Genomic DNA, 17,005 nt, shown 5'->3' with positions numbered 1-17,005 from the left:
GTTTTTTTCCTTACTTAATAATAACTGAAAGAGTGGTATTGGTTTTTAAAAGGTGTTGACCTCAGTGCTTTGGTTTCTGACTAAAGGAGGTTACGCCCACATAAGTGGTGTAGAAAAAATGTGACCCTTTGTTATTAGTAGGTGCTAAAGCTCTCTTTTATCCTTTCATGTGTTCAATATGTGCTTCCAAAACATCAGCCTGAGATCTGACCTCACATTCTTACAGTTTCTTGCATTATTCTTTCTTCTTATAGTTACTGTGCAAACCTCTCCTTCATTTCAAAGAGGATTTTGCCTGAAGGAGTTGTGCAAAAATTTCCCTATGCTTTATTCAAAGATGAATTCCTAAAGTTGTGAAGGTTCAGCTCAGTTAGGAAACTTGTAAGTAGGAGTAGAGAGTGAAACGCAGTGATGTTGTCAAATGCCATTTCGAAAATAGTAATGCTGTTTACCTAACAACCCTCCTAAAATTCTAGACAGGCCCTGATACAGTACTCCTTTTCCTTCTTATGCAAGCTGTTATAATATTATGTTAAACAACAAAGGCATTCACTCCCAGAGTTTTTCAGTATTGCATGAAGGGATTGCTACATAGTCTTCTCCTGTTTCTACATTGTTTAATTAACTAGTAAGACTTAATTACTTAGTAAGGTTTATCATTCTCTGTCAAAATCTCACTAAAGGGTGCTGAAAAGCATGTCGCCAAGTACAATTACCATAACTGTAATAATTTTTTATAGCTTTTTCATTAGTTAGTCCTTCCAAATTTGTTAGCCTGTGACTTGGTCAGGAAGTGTGAGGAGAACAGACGTCTCTCTGCAGTAGCCTCTTCCGAATGAGACTTTACAAAAGTGATAACAGTAAAGCCTGTGCCGCCACAGTGCCTGTGGAGTGCTCTGGTGTCTGAGAGCCTCTGCCCAGTGAGGACATTCTCCCTGACCAGCAGTGCTACCTCTGCTTTCTACTCGGGTCCCCAGAAGTGTAAGTCTTGTTTGTTTTGGGTACGGAGCACTGGCTTACAGGACAAGCTTTGTAAGTGTTCTTTCCTTAGTGCAATACAGTCAAGCAAAATGCTTGAAAACCTTGAAAAATGCTTTTCTTAAAAAAGAAGAAGAGACTGTCCTGATCTGTGGTTGCCTTAATAGGCATCCATCTGCTATGTGACTTCATAGCTTGCTATGCTATGCTGCATCCATCTGCTATGTGACTACGTAAAAGATGACTACAAATGGCTTTCTGAAACCCTTAAAGAAAAGTACCCCACTCCATAAGTCAGCGTTGCAGGACTTAAAACATTACATGGGACAAGGTGAAGTGTGAAGGAGGGAAAATTAATCTGTGATTATTCAGGAAAACAAAATCCCAATGTGACTGTACAATTCTTGGAAGATGCTTCAGTCTGGGATGTGTGGCTGCCTCACGCCTCCCAGGGGGCTGCAACAGAAAGCCAAAAGCCTGTGTGCTGTTGGAGAGGACCAGTCCCAGCTGGAGCAGAAACGTAACACATTCTGTGACCAGCAGGACTGGAGATAAAGCTCAGCATTTCTAGAACCGGAGTTGCTAATGACACGCTTCAAAAAGAAGAACCAGGCTGGGTAAGTCTGAGGAAAGGTATTCACAGGAGTGGTGAATAAGATATGTCCTTGCAGGAGAAATCTAACTGTCCTACCTTATTCTTAAAAATACTGCTGTAAGCCAGAAATTGAACCAGAAGCGTGGTGTGCATCAGGTTTTTGCAATCTCTGTGCACGCTGTCTGGCTGTCTACTGTGTTCTCTGGCCTTGTAAATGTTTTAATTTCCAAATGTCCTCTGTCATCTCTCTGAAAGCATTCAAACCATGAAGAATTCCTCCAACAGATCTCACGTGTATTACTGTAATTATGTTTAACTGAGCAGTGTATGGTGTTGACAAAGTTACCTTCCTCTGTACATACTTTGAGTGAAGAAAAAATGTTCCACAATGTACCAGATGTCCTATCTTAGAAAGGATCTGGTCTGTAGGGTCTAGCAAGCATGGGATGAACCCTCCTAGAGTACAGCACTGAACATCTAAATTGGAGGACCCAGGCTTGTGCCCTTGTGCCCCTCAGCCCCACAGGGATGTAAAAATTTTGTGTGTATCAGCTCCCTGTTCCCACTCACTGTAATGGTTTCCATTAAAAGGAAATTGCATCTGCTGGCCTAAAAAGCCTCTGTTTTGGACAATGAGAAAAAGTCACGTGTACTGAAGACAGCACTTGACCTCAGCAAATATAAGTTCCAAAAAGCACCATGTCTCAGGTAAAGAGGATTTAGCGTATGAGACCTTCCCTTTTTCCTCTCCCAGTGTGTGGGTGAAGTGAGGGTGAAGTAGGGAAGTGGCATCACCCAGGTTCATGGGGATGTCAGTCACCAGGGTGGGTATGTCCTAAGGATAAAACTTGGAGGCATGTAGAAGATGTCTGTTGCTGTTACATACCATTATATTCACTTAATTACTTGCCATGTATTAAATATATGCATGCAATGGTTTTATTTTTTACCCTTATATGGATGACACCATGCTTCTATTTGGGTGACTGTTTTGTGAGAAAGTCTTGCAGTGTCAAGCTATGATGAAAAAAATGAACTCAGTATTTTATTTTTATACCTAGTAATAGTCATAATAATAATAATCGTCATCATCATCATCATCCCTTCTCGTAACTCCTCAAAGTCTCAAAGCTGAATGGCAAATAAATATGAGGGGGATAAAAGTAATCAAGGTTTTGTTTAAAGGGTTTGGGTTTTGTTTGCGTTTCAAATTTATTGTTTGGTCTTCTGAACTTTCAGAACAATATGCTATTCTCATATGCTGCCATACGGCTCTAACACTGTAAGCAGTAACAATATTGTATTCATATGTTCAGGCAAAGAACTGAGCTCTGAAATATCTTTGCCAGATTCTCTTAAGGATAATTTTTAGGATAAAGACATTTTGCATAAAAGGAACTCCAGTCCAATGGTGGAACCCCCTCTGGTGGACCTGAACTAGCAATTATGCAGCAAACACCCCAGCAATAAATACATCTATACACAGATTTAAATCCTGCTAAAATAATGAAGCTGATTTACAGAATGGGCTTGATGCAGAAATTACAGGGTACAGTTGATTTCTGCTCTCAAAGTCAATAAATAAATGTAATATTCACTTCAGCACTATTACTCCAGATTTACATCATAGGAACTGAATTTGCCCCAGCAGTCTCACATCTACTCAGGGACAATGTATTATAGAGAGATGGAGTCAAGGGAAGACTCCCACTTGTAAGTTTTTTTTCAGATGACCACTCAATTTCAGTGTCTGACTTCATAAATTTCTCTAGTCATAGTTACAGATTTATGGTATACTTTTCTGTCATATACACTCCTATTTCTATGCATACCAGATATACCTTTCTGTTAAACACAGCTGTATAAGCTCTATTGATTTTTTCTATTTGTCTGAAGTATATTTTCTTACTGAAGAATAGGTCTTTATTTATAAAAGTCTAGCCAAAATATTTGTTCAGAATACTGTAAAACCAACTCCCCAGGTCAGGAAAGGACTAACTCCCATGTTTGTAGATTTTTTTTCTCCCTCCACCCCCAAATTGTATTCATCTGGTTGTACATTTCTCTTGATAAAGGATATTTTGGGATTTTTTGTGAGCTAGCAACGTATCATAAATGAAAAAGGCAGATTGTGTTATAAAGGCAAAGACCCTCGGATGGGGAAGCAGTGGTTAACTGAAAGCTTCAAAAGCAGCTGTTTGTTACTAGCCTCTCCCAAAATTAGCCTGGAATATTAATGGCAGAATGAAGTCTGCTCCTAGATGCCACTGATTGGTTGAATAGTTATAGTTTAAAGAGGTTTTATTATTCTTGTTGTTGGAGGGAATATGTTGGTTATATCTAGATTTCAGATCAGTAGTGGTGTGTGATCTCTCCTGTGAGAGCTGAAGAGAGTTAATAAATGTTGGATTGCATTCATGAGGAGGATGCAACTATTGCAATTCTCTGTCCTTTGAGGATGCCTAGACTGACTCTGGGTTATGGGCATAGAAATGGGATGTACGGAAGTCATGTGCCTGTAGATAAGCCTGTAAAGAATAGCACAAGGTGCTGTTTAAGACCTGCTTGTAAAGGATGTAAATCTCTCCCTTTGGGCTTGGGGTGCCTTTCTCTTCTTTGGCTTGACTGCTCTTATTAAGCTTGTAAATCTCTTGTGAGTAATTTCCTTTGAAGATGAGTTTATCAATCCTACTCTTTTTCCTTAAAGAAAACAATCAGCATAGTTTTGGACCCATTGTCAGGTAGTCTAGTGGTTGGGGCATTCACCTGGGAGAAGGTAAGGCCTTTAATTTCTTTTTACACAGTGGGGAAATGCTTTAAAAGGAAGGCTTGAGAGTCTGAGCACCAGAATACTTTCTTGCCTAGAAGGTAGATGATGGAGATTCAAAGCCTCAGACAAAGGATGGGATTTATTCTGAACCTTTGATGTCAGGGATCAAAGCTTTAATCTTGAAACTGTTGTGGGAACAGGCACTGTTGCTACATTCTTTGATAAAGTGGTGTCCTAGGAAGACTGAATGTTAGACTAAGACAGAGTGTACTGTCATGATCATTTGGCCCTTGTTTTGTTTCATGTATGCTTGAGGTACTTTCTTTAAAGAATAAAGTGCCCCAAATTTTCTGGGGCTTTCAACAGGAAAGGGGAAGAGATCTTACCTTCAGCCACAAAGGGACAGAGCATCTAGACCTTGAGCTATATTTAGGTCCCTTATTTAAGGTTTTGAGTTTTAACTTTAAAAGATCAGCTGGCAAAAGTGATACATAGCTGTCTAAAAGAGAAGGAAACCAACTTTCTGGAAGAATGAAGGTTTTAGGAGGCAGTTCTGGCCTCGGTAGTCTCATACTCAGTGTCTGTCATACTCAGAGCCACTAAATGAGCTTAGTCAAAAATAATCTCTGCAGGAGAACCCTTCCCTCCCACATTTATTTCAGCTTTCTGGTAAGGATGAGTGAGTGTATCAGCTTACAGCTAAAAGGTGAAAGAAAGGGCTAACCTTTTTCATGTGCGAAGCTTCAAGGTTATATGCTGCACCTTCACTTCATATACAGTGCATTTGTACTTCCTTGTGATGCAGCCTGACAGACTGGTTCATAGAAATCACAGATTTCAAAGCCCAAGCTGTCAAACTACAGCACGAAAGCTTTTAAGATAAAATTGCTTACTTTTCCTGTAATGCATCTGCAAAGGCTTGGTGTACTTTCTTTACTGGAATATAAATGCTAACATGCCATTAGATCTCCATAATGTACATGTGATCAGGCATACAGCTTTGAATTAAATAGTTCATCCATTTGAACAAAGACAAAAATAATCTCAGCCTGCCTGGACTAGTTAGGTATTATAATGCTCATGAAAAATGTCTTCTGCTTTTCCTATTGCTGAAACTGAAAAAATAATGACTGAATTGCTATGTGATTGTAGTTGGTGAGCCAAACGATTTTTCTGCTTGGGGAAATAGTACTGTTCTACTCATTATAGATTATAGAGATATGTAATATGCAATATATATCTATAATATCTATATATATGATTATATCTGTATAAAGGTAGTTAGTATATCTCCATATAGCTATATCTAATTCATATGATTAAATGGAGCTAGAGATGTAGATATAGCTATAAATAAAGATATATAGGTATAGATATAGATACAGATATTTTATTGAACTGCATGGTTCAAGAAACAAGTAGTAAGAAAGGGAGCCTTTCACTGGTCTGAACTCATTCAGATCTTAAGTGGGCAAAACATATTACTCCTGGCTGAGTAGTGGAATAGATTGATTTTCTTAGTCAGTATGCCTCCATATTATGAAAAAAACTCATTGGGATCTTTCTGAAACCCTTCCTAAGTGTTCTCTAGGCTGTAGACGAAACAGCAGAATAAAAAAACCTGAATTTTCATCTCGAAGCTGTTAGCTGCAGAGTGCACATGCTTCTCTGAAGCTGTACGTTTCCTGTGTAAAAATGTTCAAAAAGCCTTTTTATTTTACTCAGAGAGGCCAAAATGGGCTAATCTTTAAAGTATTCAAAGTAGATGTCTCAGGCTCAAACAAGCAATGTATTCAGTCTTCAGAAAGTGGCAAAACAAAGTACAGAGAGAAATGTCAGTATATGGTACATAAACAGTAAAAAAGGAAATCAGTTTACTAATATGTACAAGACATATACTGGTAAAAAAGTAATAGATTATATGTAATTATATTGAATTCTATCAAATATCATGTTCAGTTCTAGACATCACCACTGGTCTAATTTGTTATGATAATTCTTCTGTTATATTCACTTTGCAGCACTATTCAAATCTTAAAATAAAAAAGAACATGGTAGTAGATGGAAAGGAAATATTTTTCAAGGTGACATATATCTCCCTCCTCCTTCTACCATTAAGTGCAAAGAAATATGATAATATGAAATACAGTAGTGTCATCCTGTCCCTTTAAAATAAAAACACTGACACAACCCAATCCACAGCTTTTTCATATATGAAAAAGTTTTCAAGTTTTTCATGTAAGAACAATTTTCAAATTCATATCAAATATCACTGAAGGTTTAAAAGCAGAGACTTGTGGCTGTCTCTTACCACTGAAGGCGTTTGTCAGCTCTGTCATGCACTTTTGTATGCAATACGGTTGCTAAAGTGAACAAACTCCAGATGCCTGTTACTGGGGTAAATATCCTTTTTTTAGAACCTTGCATGGATGGTCAAATCACTGTCTTTTGGGGTATTGCTTTGATTACTGTTTCCACGGTTTGTTTTTTTTCAGCTCAGTAGATTATCATATGTTGAGTAGTAGTATCAGTGTGTTTACCAACTGCAACCTCATTGTGAATCGTCTTGTGTGTAAATCTGCAAAGCTGCATTCACCCAGTTAAAGTGGTTCCTGAAACGTAATGATGACTACAGTGAAACTGGTACATATTTTTGGAATAGCTGTTCCACGTTGGATATGAGCCCTTGCTATCTGTTTTCATGAGAAAGGGCAGAATGAGCAGAAAATGAAGATGAAAAGACAAGTTTGTGAGTCCTGATTCTCCAGTGTATAGGTGTAAGGAAATATTCATGCTAGAAACTGAAGGGAATTGCCTGTGTAACTAAGCCAGGTAGTCTCCCCAAACACTTTTTGTAGAGGGCAGTTCAAAGAACCTAAACTAGATTGTGCTGCTTATTCCCTCTGTTAACTATGCACATAGAAAACTAACTCTATCTCAGCCAAAACCAGTATACATGGTTAGATGAGGGATAGGAATCATTGGCTTTAAATTGGGGTAATTTATTTAGTGAAACCTCAGGGCAAAACCCACTCCATTAATTCTCCTTTTGATTGAAGCCTTCACCAAAAGTTTATCAGCTGAATCTGCTTCTGGTAGTCAGAGTGTACCTCTACATGAGTTTTACACTAGTCCAAGTCTATTGTCTTCAGGGAAGGGAGTTTTTATGAGATTGCTCTATAATCTGTATAAATCAGATCCCCCCCTTTTAAAAAAATGTGCTATTTTTGCAGAATGTACTGAGCACAGTCTACTTATTATTTGTGTATATGTAATGTGGTGTAAAACTCTCTTCCTTCTTTTCTAGCTTGAAATTAACTGCTCAGTTCTTTACATTCACTTAGATTCAGTATTACTGTGAAAATGTTTAGGAAACTGAAATATCTGCTGAATAGTCTCACTTGCCCTAAAGAAATAAAAACAGCAGAGAAAAAATAACAATCATCAGTTTTAATATGGGAGATAAAACTAGTAAGTTCTAAATGTTTTCTGACTTCACAACACATGAATAACAATCACTGAAGTATTTTAGAGAAACAGAATAATGCTTCAGAGAACAGAGCCTGAATATCAGAGAACAGAGACAGCAGGGAGGGACCAAAAAGAGGTTGTGAGCACTTAGGAAGATGTCGACTGGCCTTGTGGGTCGCTGACATGAAAGCAGGTCACCGTTGCAGGTCAAACGGTGGTACAAATATTATGTTGATGAATCTGTGTACAAGCTTTGCATCAACGTAATTAATGGTAAAACCACCATGGTAGAATAAATAAGGTACTTTGTCTTTTGAAACAACAGTGTCTCCAGGGCAATACGGTGACAATACAATGAGCTGACATTAACATCAGATATTTTATGGCCAAAATTTGGTATAAGAATGCTATTTAGTAAAGAGTGTGGATTTTTCTGTAATATTAAATATGGGAACTTGTTGTGCTTTGACTTTCATAGGCCAGTAACTAGGACAAAGCACACCAAAGAAAGGAATATCTGCCTAATTTTTCCAGTCCTTGAATATTCACATATCTATCTATCTATCTATCTACCTACCTATCTCAAGAAAGTACATAGTCTTCATCAGGGATTAGGGAAGAATGTGTTCCCAAACAAAAGAAACAGAATCCACAATTGATGAGGTTCACAGGTGGCTACATACATTTAGGTATACCAGTAACTCCATTGGAGAAAGCCATGCACGTGGCAGAACTGTGTTTGGAATAGTTAAATAGCAATTTCTATTTTTTGAGTGATACAAGCATAACATTTTTGCTATGTTTGGGAGTACCATTGCAGAAGAACTTACCGTCACTGTCATAATTCATAATATTACAATATTCTGTGGACCCTGAATTTGTGAAAGCATAGATAGCCTACTTTAAAGGGACTGTAATTTCTCTGTGTGGCTTTTGTCTCATGCAGAACTATTTCATAATCCTAAAAATGATTGGTCTAAAGACTTGATTTTGAAGAAGGAACCTATTATAGAGAGACATATACATAAAATGGAAACCACTGTAGCACTAGGTCACTTTTTAGACCTCAGGAAAGAAGGTAGAAACTAGGTTCAGTCATCAGAGTTGTGGCAATATTGATTATGTGTTATCATAAGCAAACATTATGTGGTTGAGGTGAATGGACAATCCTTTATTTTGGCAAGTATTGCCTTTAGAAAGGCAAGTATTTTAGATTGTGGACTTTTCCAGAGCTTCTAACACCTCCCAGACCTTCTTGAAATGTGGTGGAATTAACACTGAAACAGAGAGAAGCAGAAACAGAATATCATGGATTAAGCATGATCCCCTAGAGAGCTATTTTGGACTGGAGACAGTAGAAAGCTTCTGTCGTCTTAGCTGTATGTATATAAACATGTACCAATGTTGGTGGAGTGAAGGAGGTTCTCTCTGAGATTTTTTAAGTGTCTGATCTGTTTTAGGCATTTGAGATTGACATCCTATTTCAGGACTCTTCTGGTCTTTTGTAAAAACATGTTGAAAAGTTGTATTTCTTTGAAGAAAGAAAAAACTAAAGCCTTGATGTGAGACTGACAGCAACAAGACACAATTTGGCAGGTGAGGTGGAAGGACTCTAATTGCTGTGTGGTATTGCTTATCTTCAGAAAAGCAGCTTTCTGAGACTTCTGCACTTCTATAGCATAGTAACACCTAAGTATGTTTTACCAGCCTTTCCTGGTGTCGTGCCTGGGATTAGTGATACAGTTTAGGAGCACATTGCGTTTTTTCATATCCAACACTAAGCCTCTCTGTAAGGAAATGGCAGACAGGCTTGTTTAAAAGATTACTGAAATGAAGTGGCTTCTCATCCACCTTCCCATATGATGCCTTTTTTTCTGCACTAAAAAGCTGCTCTTTTGTGTTCCTTTTCTTTTTGAAACATCTTGGGCTACTTATGGTAATAGCCACCAAATCCCTTCATTACTGGTCTCTAACATCTAGTCACTTGGCCCTGATCATGGGATTAGCACCAGGAAAGAGAGGTCTGTCATAAGCACCCTGTAATGCTTTGGAATGTCCCTTCTTGTTCTTCCGAATTTGCCTTGATGACATTCTGTTTGTTGTTGGGTTTTTTTCTGTGGTTTTTTTGTTTGTTTGGGGTTTTTTTGCTTTTTGTCAGGAATTTCAGTAAGCACAAACTTCCCACAAATATCAGAAGGGTATTCTTTGTTTCTGCTATCATGACTTATTTTAATTTAAAGCCTATTTGATATACTCAGGTTCTTAATTTCCTGATAGTAAAGGTCACTAGGAAGGTATGCTGTTTTGTCTGTACTATCAGACTGGTGAATGCAGGCTGGGATTCTGTGGGCTATCCTCTTAGCAAGCGGAGTTTGTATGAAGACAAGGGAATAATGCAATTCTGATTTCAGTTCATCTACTGAAATCATTTGCAAGGCCAACTTTAAAACCGCAGTTTTATTTCCCGCAGTTATGGAGAACTTATTTGTGGGGTATGGATGCAGATCCTGGGGAAGCTCTGAAAAATGATAGGCATTTTAAGAGATTAAGGACAAAAGCCAAGCCTGTAATTTGGTCATGTAAAAGATCCATTTACAATACTTTGCTCTCGTGATTTCCAAAGAATTTTCTCAACGCCTTAATCATCCCAAATCCACTGTGGCTGTTTGGACCTTTGTTTCTATAGGTCAGCTTTATTTCTAATCCTTCTATTTAAAATACTACCCAGTGCCACCAGGAGGTGTCCGTGTGCTATTTATCGGTTACTTTCCGGGGTGCTTGCATTTTTTAATTTTTCCGGAGGGGGAGGGGGCTCCATAACACCACCACAGTGGTAGCAATTTCTATAGGATCATTATTGTTATATAGCGTTGGTGTTTGCACTTCCGAACAAATGAGGATGTTGTGTTTGTGTCGAGAGAGTTCTTAATTCTTTCCCTGGATGAGAAGAATTAAAGATGAAAAAGACCTGTTAAGTCATCCATGTTCTTCCCTTACAGCATGCCCTGTTCTCTGAAGTATACTGTATAATGTATTGAGGATATCAGTCTGTTGCTAGGGAAATGATGACTATAATCAGATGTTACACAGCTACATTTTGACTGCATTGCAGGATCAAAGATGAGGCTGTGGAAATGAAGATCTTTTACTGAAACACGTAAATTGTGTCCTATTTGCACTTGTGTATAACTTCCAGGACTAGTAAAAAGAGATGAGTGTATACTACAAAATGCTAAATATCACACAGTATTTTTATGTTGCATATTCCCATTTGGTCTGTGATATTTAATTGGAAAATATCTAGTGTATTTTCAGCGTAAATATAGGCATAAAATATGTACAGATCCATAGTCATCCATAGGACATTACAAATGATTACAAGACATCCTACTACACTAAAGCCTAAAGTAGTGCCATATTTATTACCACATGGATATTCAGAAGCATTCATTAGAGTGAATAGTAAATCTGATTTCATTTGAATATCAGATAGGAAAAAATAGTTGGTTGACAAAATATGATCAGCCCTGCCTGGTGATATAATGTATGGTTCAGATGTAATTCCACAGGGTCTCTTGAAAATCCTGTTCCAACCAAATTAAAATTCAGTGTGTTGCAACAGTCACAAGCACTACCTGCAGATGCTATATGTGAGGGAGGGCAATGTGCAGGAGTAACACTTTTTTCATGGCTGTACAGTCAGATTGACTACTTCTGCTTCCTATTGCATCTTGCAATCAATGTGTTTTGTTAAAACACATGCCATCCTTGCCAAGGAGAAATCATCAGCCTGAAAGAGATTTCCAAATACAATGGCGTGTTGTATGGGTTATGGCCAAACTTCTTAAAATGTTAAGAGATTTATAAATTTGCCAAATCTCATTTAGTAGTCACATTTCACTGAGGATATGTATTCATACTTAAAATCTGCTTCTGTCTATCTGTTTGCAATATCCATGTTTGATGAACACAATGAGACTTAATTTACATGCTAATACAACAAAACAGACGCAGAATAGATCAACTCACCTGCTAACACATGCATTATTTGGGCCACACTAGTACTGATTGAATGACAGGTAGCTTTAATTCCCTGATACTGGTTTGCAGAGCTGCTCAAGATTTGATCTCCCTACAAATATCTCCCACCCATCTCTCAGATGACATGTCACTATTTTCTATAAATTACTGCCAAGTTACTTTTTTTTATTTCATCTCTCATCCCTCATCCTTTTGTATGTTAAAAACGGATTAATTTTTCAGGATCTAAAGGTGTTCTTTTCATGGAAGTAGATCTAAGCATTAACTGATTAACCATTGATACAATAGGTTTATTATTTAACAAATACAAAACACTTATCATCTGTCTTTGCTAGTGCAAGAAGGTAGTGTGGATTTTTTGCAAACATTTTTGTCTCAGACATTTTGGGAGCACTTGAGGATCTGCCTTGGTCAAGCCTGTATCAGGCTATCACCTATTACACTACACTCATGGATCAGCACCAGTGAAATTCTTTCTGAAGTCAAAATATCACCTAAGTTGAACAATTTATCTTCTTTTTAGCCATGACCAACACATCGTGACTGTCCATCATATGGTGGAGGAAGCTGTATTCTGCATTGGGCTCCACCTGCCTTACTATTAAGAAAAGATATCCTCCTTATATTGCTGGCCTATCTTCTTGAATTCATGCTTCTTTCCTGGCTCTATTGCTCCTCTTGTGCCAAGAACTTTGAAGCAGATCCCTCTTTGTGCATTGATCAAAAAGATGAAGAGAAACAACCTTTCCACTACAAGACTTTAGTCAGTTAAATATACAGAAATCCAGTACAGCACTCCATATCCATATATTTCTAGGGTATTGTTTTACACGAGGTAAGCACAGGACAGAAAATGAACCAGCGAGGAAGAGAGGCAGAGCAAAACAAAGAAACAAGTCTGGGCAAAAATACAGCAGTTTAACGTAAGAATACTGCTGAGGTAAGGCAAACTTTGTCAAAGTTGAGGTTACATGACTGTGCTCAGTCTCAACACCACCTCTCAAGTCTTTCCTTTGTACAAAAGTCATTGATGTTTCTGAAACATAAAATATAAACATTAAGCACACCTGGAATTCTTCACAGTTTAGCTGAGGAAGACATTCATACTGTAGAAGTTCCAGCTTAACCACTTTGGCAGTTGCTCCCCTCCTTCTGGGCACCAGATAATTTCATTATCCATTTGCAGGAAATCTAACTCCTCAGGACCTGTCAACTCATACCAGGATACACTTTTTCCCACTTTAAAACTGGAAAAAAATGGCAAGGGAAATGGCAGGGATGGGTAGTAGGTATACTGACTTTTTTTCATATTTATTTAATAATTGTTGTATGGAAGGTCACAGTGAACTTTTGGCTTAAAATGACAGTTTGATGAAATAATAGTATGTGCATACTTGCTGCCGTCTTTTAATAGCGGCTTTCTGAAGCACATGGGCAACATTAACGGAAATAAGCAGAAGAAAGAAATGCCAGTATCTCTGTTCAATTCTAGTTTTATATTCTTTGTGTTTCAAGTGGATGGAGAATCTAAACCCTGCAAATGCAATGCCTGTGATATAGTCATCGACTTTATTATGGGCAACATGAACATGAGTACAGAGACAATTTTTTGAAGTGACAGGGCCGGCAGGGTAAAGGAAGCACTGAAAACGTACCAACTAAAGAGACAGTAAAACAAACAAAAAACCACCACCACCACCACAAAAACCGACCAAAGCCAAACCTTTAAGTTGTATTCTATTAAGCTCATAGTCCAGACCTAACTTTGTTGAGTTTATATAGCTTTTGGAGAGGTCTTTCTAAGATAATCCTGAATTAAACAAACTTCAATATTTTACCTATCATGAGAACAATAAAATATAAGGATGATAGTGGAACAGAAGCCAGAGTGGCAGGCTTACTGAAAAAGTTAACTAGCAAAGGGGAAAAATAACGCAGTCAAAGTCCAATTCTGCCATCCATGTCCCTGTTATATGATGCAATTACACAGAAGTAAAGGTGTGACTATACTTGAACTAGCTCTTTTGTAATTGCTTGGGTAATAATAGTACTGAAGATACAGTGCTGTGATTTGGCACAGACTAACCACACGTTTACGTAAAGCAAGGCCTGCTTATAGATGCTACAGAAATACCCCAGATAAAGAGAGCAAGCAGAGTTCAAGTGATAAAGCAAGCACTCATACACTTTTGGGGGATGAGGAACATAAACAGCCTTTTACTCTACTGAAATTAATAGCGCTATTTTCCATCACAAAGAGATGTGTTTCAAAACCCTGCAAAGGCCTCCATAATTGTTTTAAAACCAAAAGAAAACAAGAGGAGAAATAGAAGAAACAGGTACACAATAGAGAGGAAAGGCTGAAAGGAATTTTATTTCACAACACAGAATAATTAAGGAAAGTGTACTGAAATAAAGAAAAGCGCTGAAGGAAAACCAACACTTTAATGTACTGTAATTACTTATTCCACTATTGCCTGTTTCTGTGACATTTTATTGATGATGTTTCATGGATCATCAATAAAGTAACACTATAAAAAGCCCTAGAATCTTAATTCCTTCTGTTGTTTGTGCTAGATTGACAGTAGTCAATGACAAAGAGGCAACCAGTTCAGCTTGAAGACTTGATGCAAGAGCAAGGGGGGGGGAAAATAATTTTTAAAAGTTCAATAATAATGTATTAACTTTGAAAGGAACACCAAGTGAAACAAATGAATAAATAATTAGTTTAAGGGTAACAGTATTTTCAAAGCAAATTGAGTACTTCTGTTACCAAGAAGATAGGGCAGTTGACAGCTAGTAAGACAGCGAGGCATTCAGCTTCCAAACAATAAAAGGTGAGAGTTAATATTACACTAATGAGCCACAAGCATACTGCTGGCTTGTTTTTTATTAACACTAATAAATGAGCTCATAATACTGTTCAGAAGTGGGGTTTTTTTTCCTCCACACATCTCACAAAAGAATTTCAGGTGACAAGTACTACGATACATATGGTAGAAACAAACAGCTGTGGCCACAAAGATGTTTTGTTAACTGATGATTAATATATTCAGGAAGCAATCACACTATTTATTAGTAAAAGTTTACAAACATTAAAAAGTGCATAACATTTGAAACCACCAACAACACAAAAATATATATAATATATATACTATATATAAAGAAAGTGACGTCACCTCCTGTTAATAAAAGAAAACAAATCTTCTGACTTTGTGACTGGTGCTTATGTGATTGCCATGGTTTACTAGTCAGTCACTCTCTTTACTCACCTTAGTCACACAGAGGTGTGGCTGCCCCATTTTGCAGTATTCAGCCTCATGTATGGCCTTGTCTATTGGGGCAGGATGCGGGGAAGGAAATCAATCATCATAGCTACTGCAGAATAGTTTATTAATTTGTAGATATTTTAAGTAATCCCCTGGATGGACAAGCTATCCTGGTATTTCAATGAAGGTCCAGTTCGGACTGTCATTTTGGAATAGCTGAAATGGGAAAAATCCAGTCTTTTGGGTGCTAGATGCCAAGTCTCTCACTTCCCTTTCCACCTCCTAACCAAAAGGCTGCTGTAGCAGCTTCTAGCACTTGGCTGTACCTGGTGCATCAGTAACAGGCTACTGTCTGTGCAAAATCAACAGCCTGATCAACTGAGGCAGAGGCAAGGAATAGAAAAAATAGTCCCCCTGGCTGGATCCAGCCCATGATCCACTAGCTGGACTATCCTGCAATCTAAAACTCATTCCAGAATACATAATTGGCAATAACCTATGCCAGTTATTTTCCCCATGTGTAAACAAGGCCCATCGTTAACAATGTGAACCAGGAAAATCTCTAGCACCACGGAATTCGTTTGAATTTTAACCCATATAAGGTTATAAATGTATTCTTAAAACTACCATAACAATAAAATACTTGGACTAACATTTTAAAAAAATATCTTGGAGAAAGATTAAGAAATTTGAGTAAAATTAGAAAAATGGGGAAGAATAACATAGAAGATTTAATTTGAGTCTCTGATATGCAACTAACTACAGGCAAGTGGTAAAACTGTACCAAGGACACAAAACACGCTGAAGTATTCACATTAACAAATCGTTTTGAAGGCTCATCTAGTAACAAATTAGAGTGTTGCTGAGTCATTTAGGTTTAGGCATAATCAATTTAGCGGTTGACGTTTTAAATCTATCATGTGCACATCACCACATTATGCAAAAAACCAGCCCTTTCAAAACGCGTGGTAGAAAAATTCACAGTAACAGAAATATTCTTCATAAGCAGTTGAGAAGGGGCAGTGTGGAGCATCTAAGTCATACAATACAAAAACCATTGTAAATAACAGAGCTTTAAAACAGACGCAAAGTTCTAAAAACAGTGCTTTCTTTACAGTTCTTTTAATGGGTGAACACTTTGGCCAGAGAATTTTAACCTCTGAGGATCACACAAGCCTTTGCTTAAGATACACAATTCGATCCTCTGACGTTTCAAAGGCCATTTGCTACAAGATTTACCTGTTCTACTTTCTAAAAGTGTTCCCATCAAGTAGTCATTATGAAGGGATCCATCTGATGACACTATCCCAGGAAATCAATACATGTTCAACCATTGCTAATGACAGAGGTAGAGAAAATTCTGTCTTCTGCCACAGCTTGTACCCCCATTTTTAGCATTGTGTTGAGTGGGTTCCAGCAGTGAAGACACACGCACTTTCTTTTCCACCAGCTTGCTCATGGAAACAAATTTGTTCCAGCATGCTCTTGTAGTCTGAAAACATCCAGCAGCTGCTCCAGTCGGTCAAAGTCAGATGTCAGCTTTCTTGCTTTGCTGCCTCCCCTTGGGCCTCACCGGTTTGCTCACTTGGATTTCGTTGTGCATCTCCTTCTCCTTCTGTAACATACAAGAAAAGGACAAGTGATCCACCCTAAACCAGAGGTCTTCCTCCCAGAACCCCAACTGTTCATCCACCAGCCTCAAAAACAAAGTAAAAAGAAATTGAAACTGAAATCTTGCATTAAATATGAAACCTTTTACTACTAAGATAGCTATACGTTGCATCTCAAGAGACACCTTCAAAAACAAATTCCTAGCTGCAATCACGACTATTTGTTCACTGTAATACTATGACAATATAAGAGAAAAAAAACCTAATTACA

At 37.8% G+C, this 17,005-nt stretch overlaps 1 protein-coding gene across 3 annotated transcripts in view; it reads right to left on the bottom strand.

Annotated features, from left to right (window-relative positions):
- Nucleotides 1–14,204: 14,204 nt before the first annotated feature.
- The window catches only part of PKIA (cAMP-dependent protein kinase inhibitor alpha), a 46,136-nt gene continuing 43,335 nt past the window's right edge, over nucleotides 14,205–17,005 (bottom strand). For all 3 annotated transcript variants that reach the window (XM_052787609.1, XM_052787610.1, XM_052787608.1), the window contains one exon: nucleotides 14,205–16,739. In XM_052787609.1, the coding sequence (XP_052643569.1) occupies nucleotides 16,660–16,739 (80 nt within the window). In that variant the 3' untranslated portion in view covers nucleotides 14,205–16,659. The remainder of the gene's footprint in view (nucleotides 16,740–17,005) is intronic.

Source organism: Harpia harpyja, chromosome 5, assembly GCF_026419915.1.
Source record: "Harpia harpyja isolate bHarHar1 chromosome 5, bHarHar1 primary haplotype, whole genome shotgun sequence".
Classification (NCBI taxonomy): domain Eukaryota; kingdom Metazoa; phylum Chordata; class Aves; order Accipitriformes; family Accipitridae; genus Harpia; species Harpia harpyja.
Note: the sequence above shows the minus strand (reverse complement) of the source record. Positions and strands in the feature narration are given on the sequence as shown.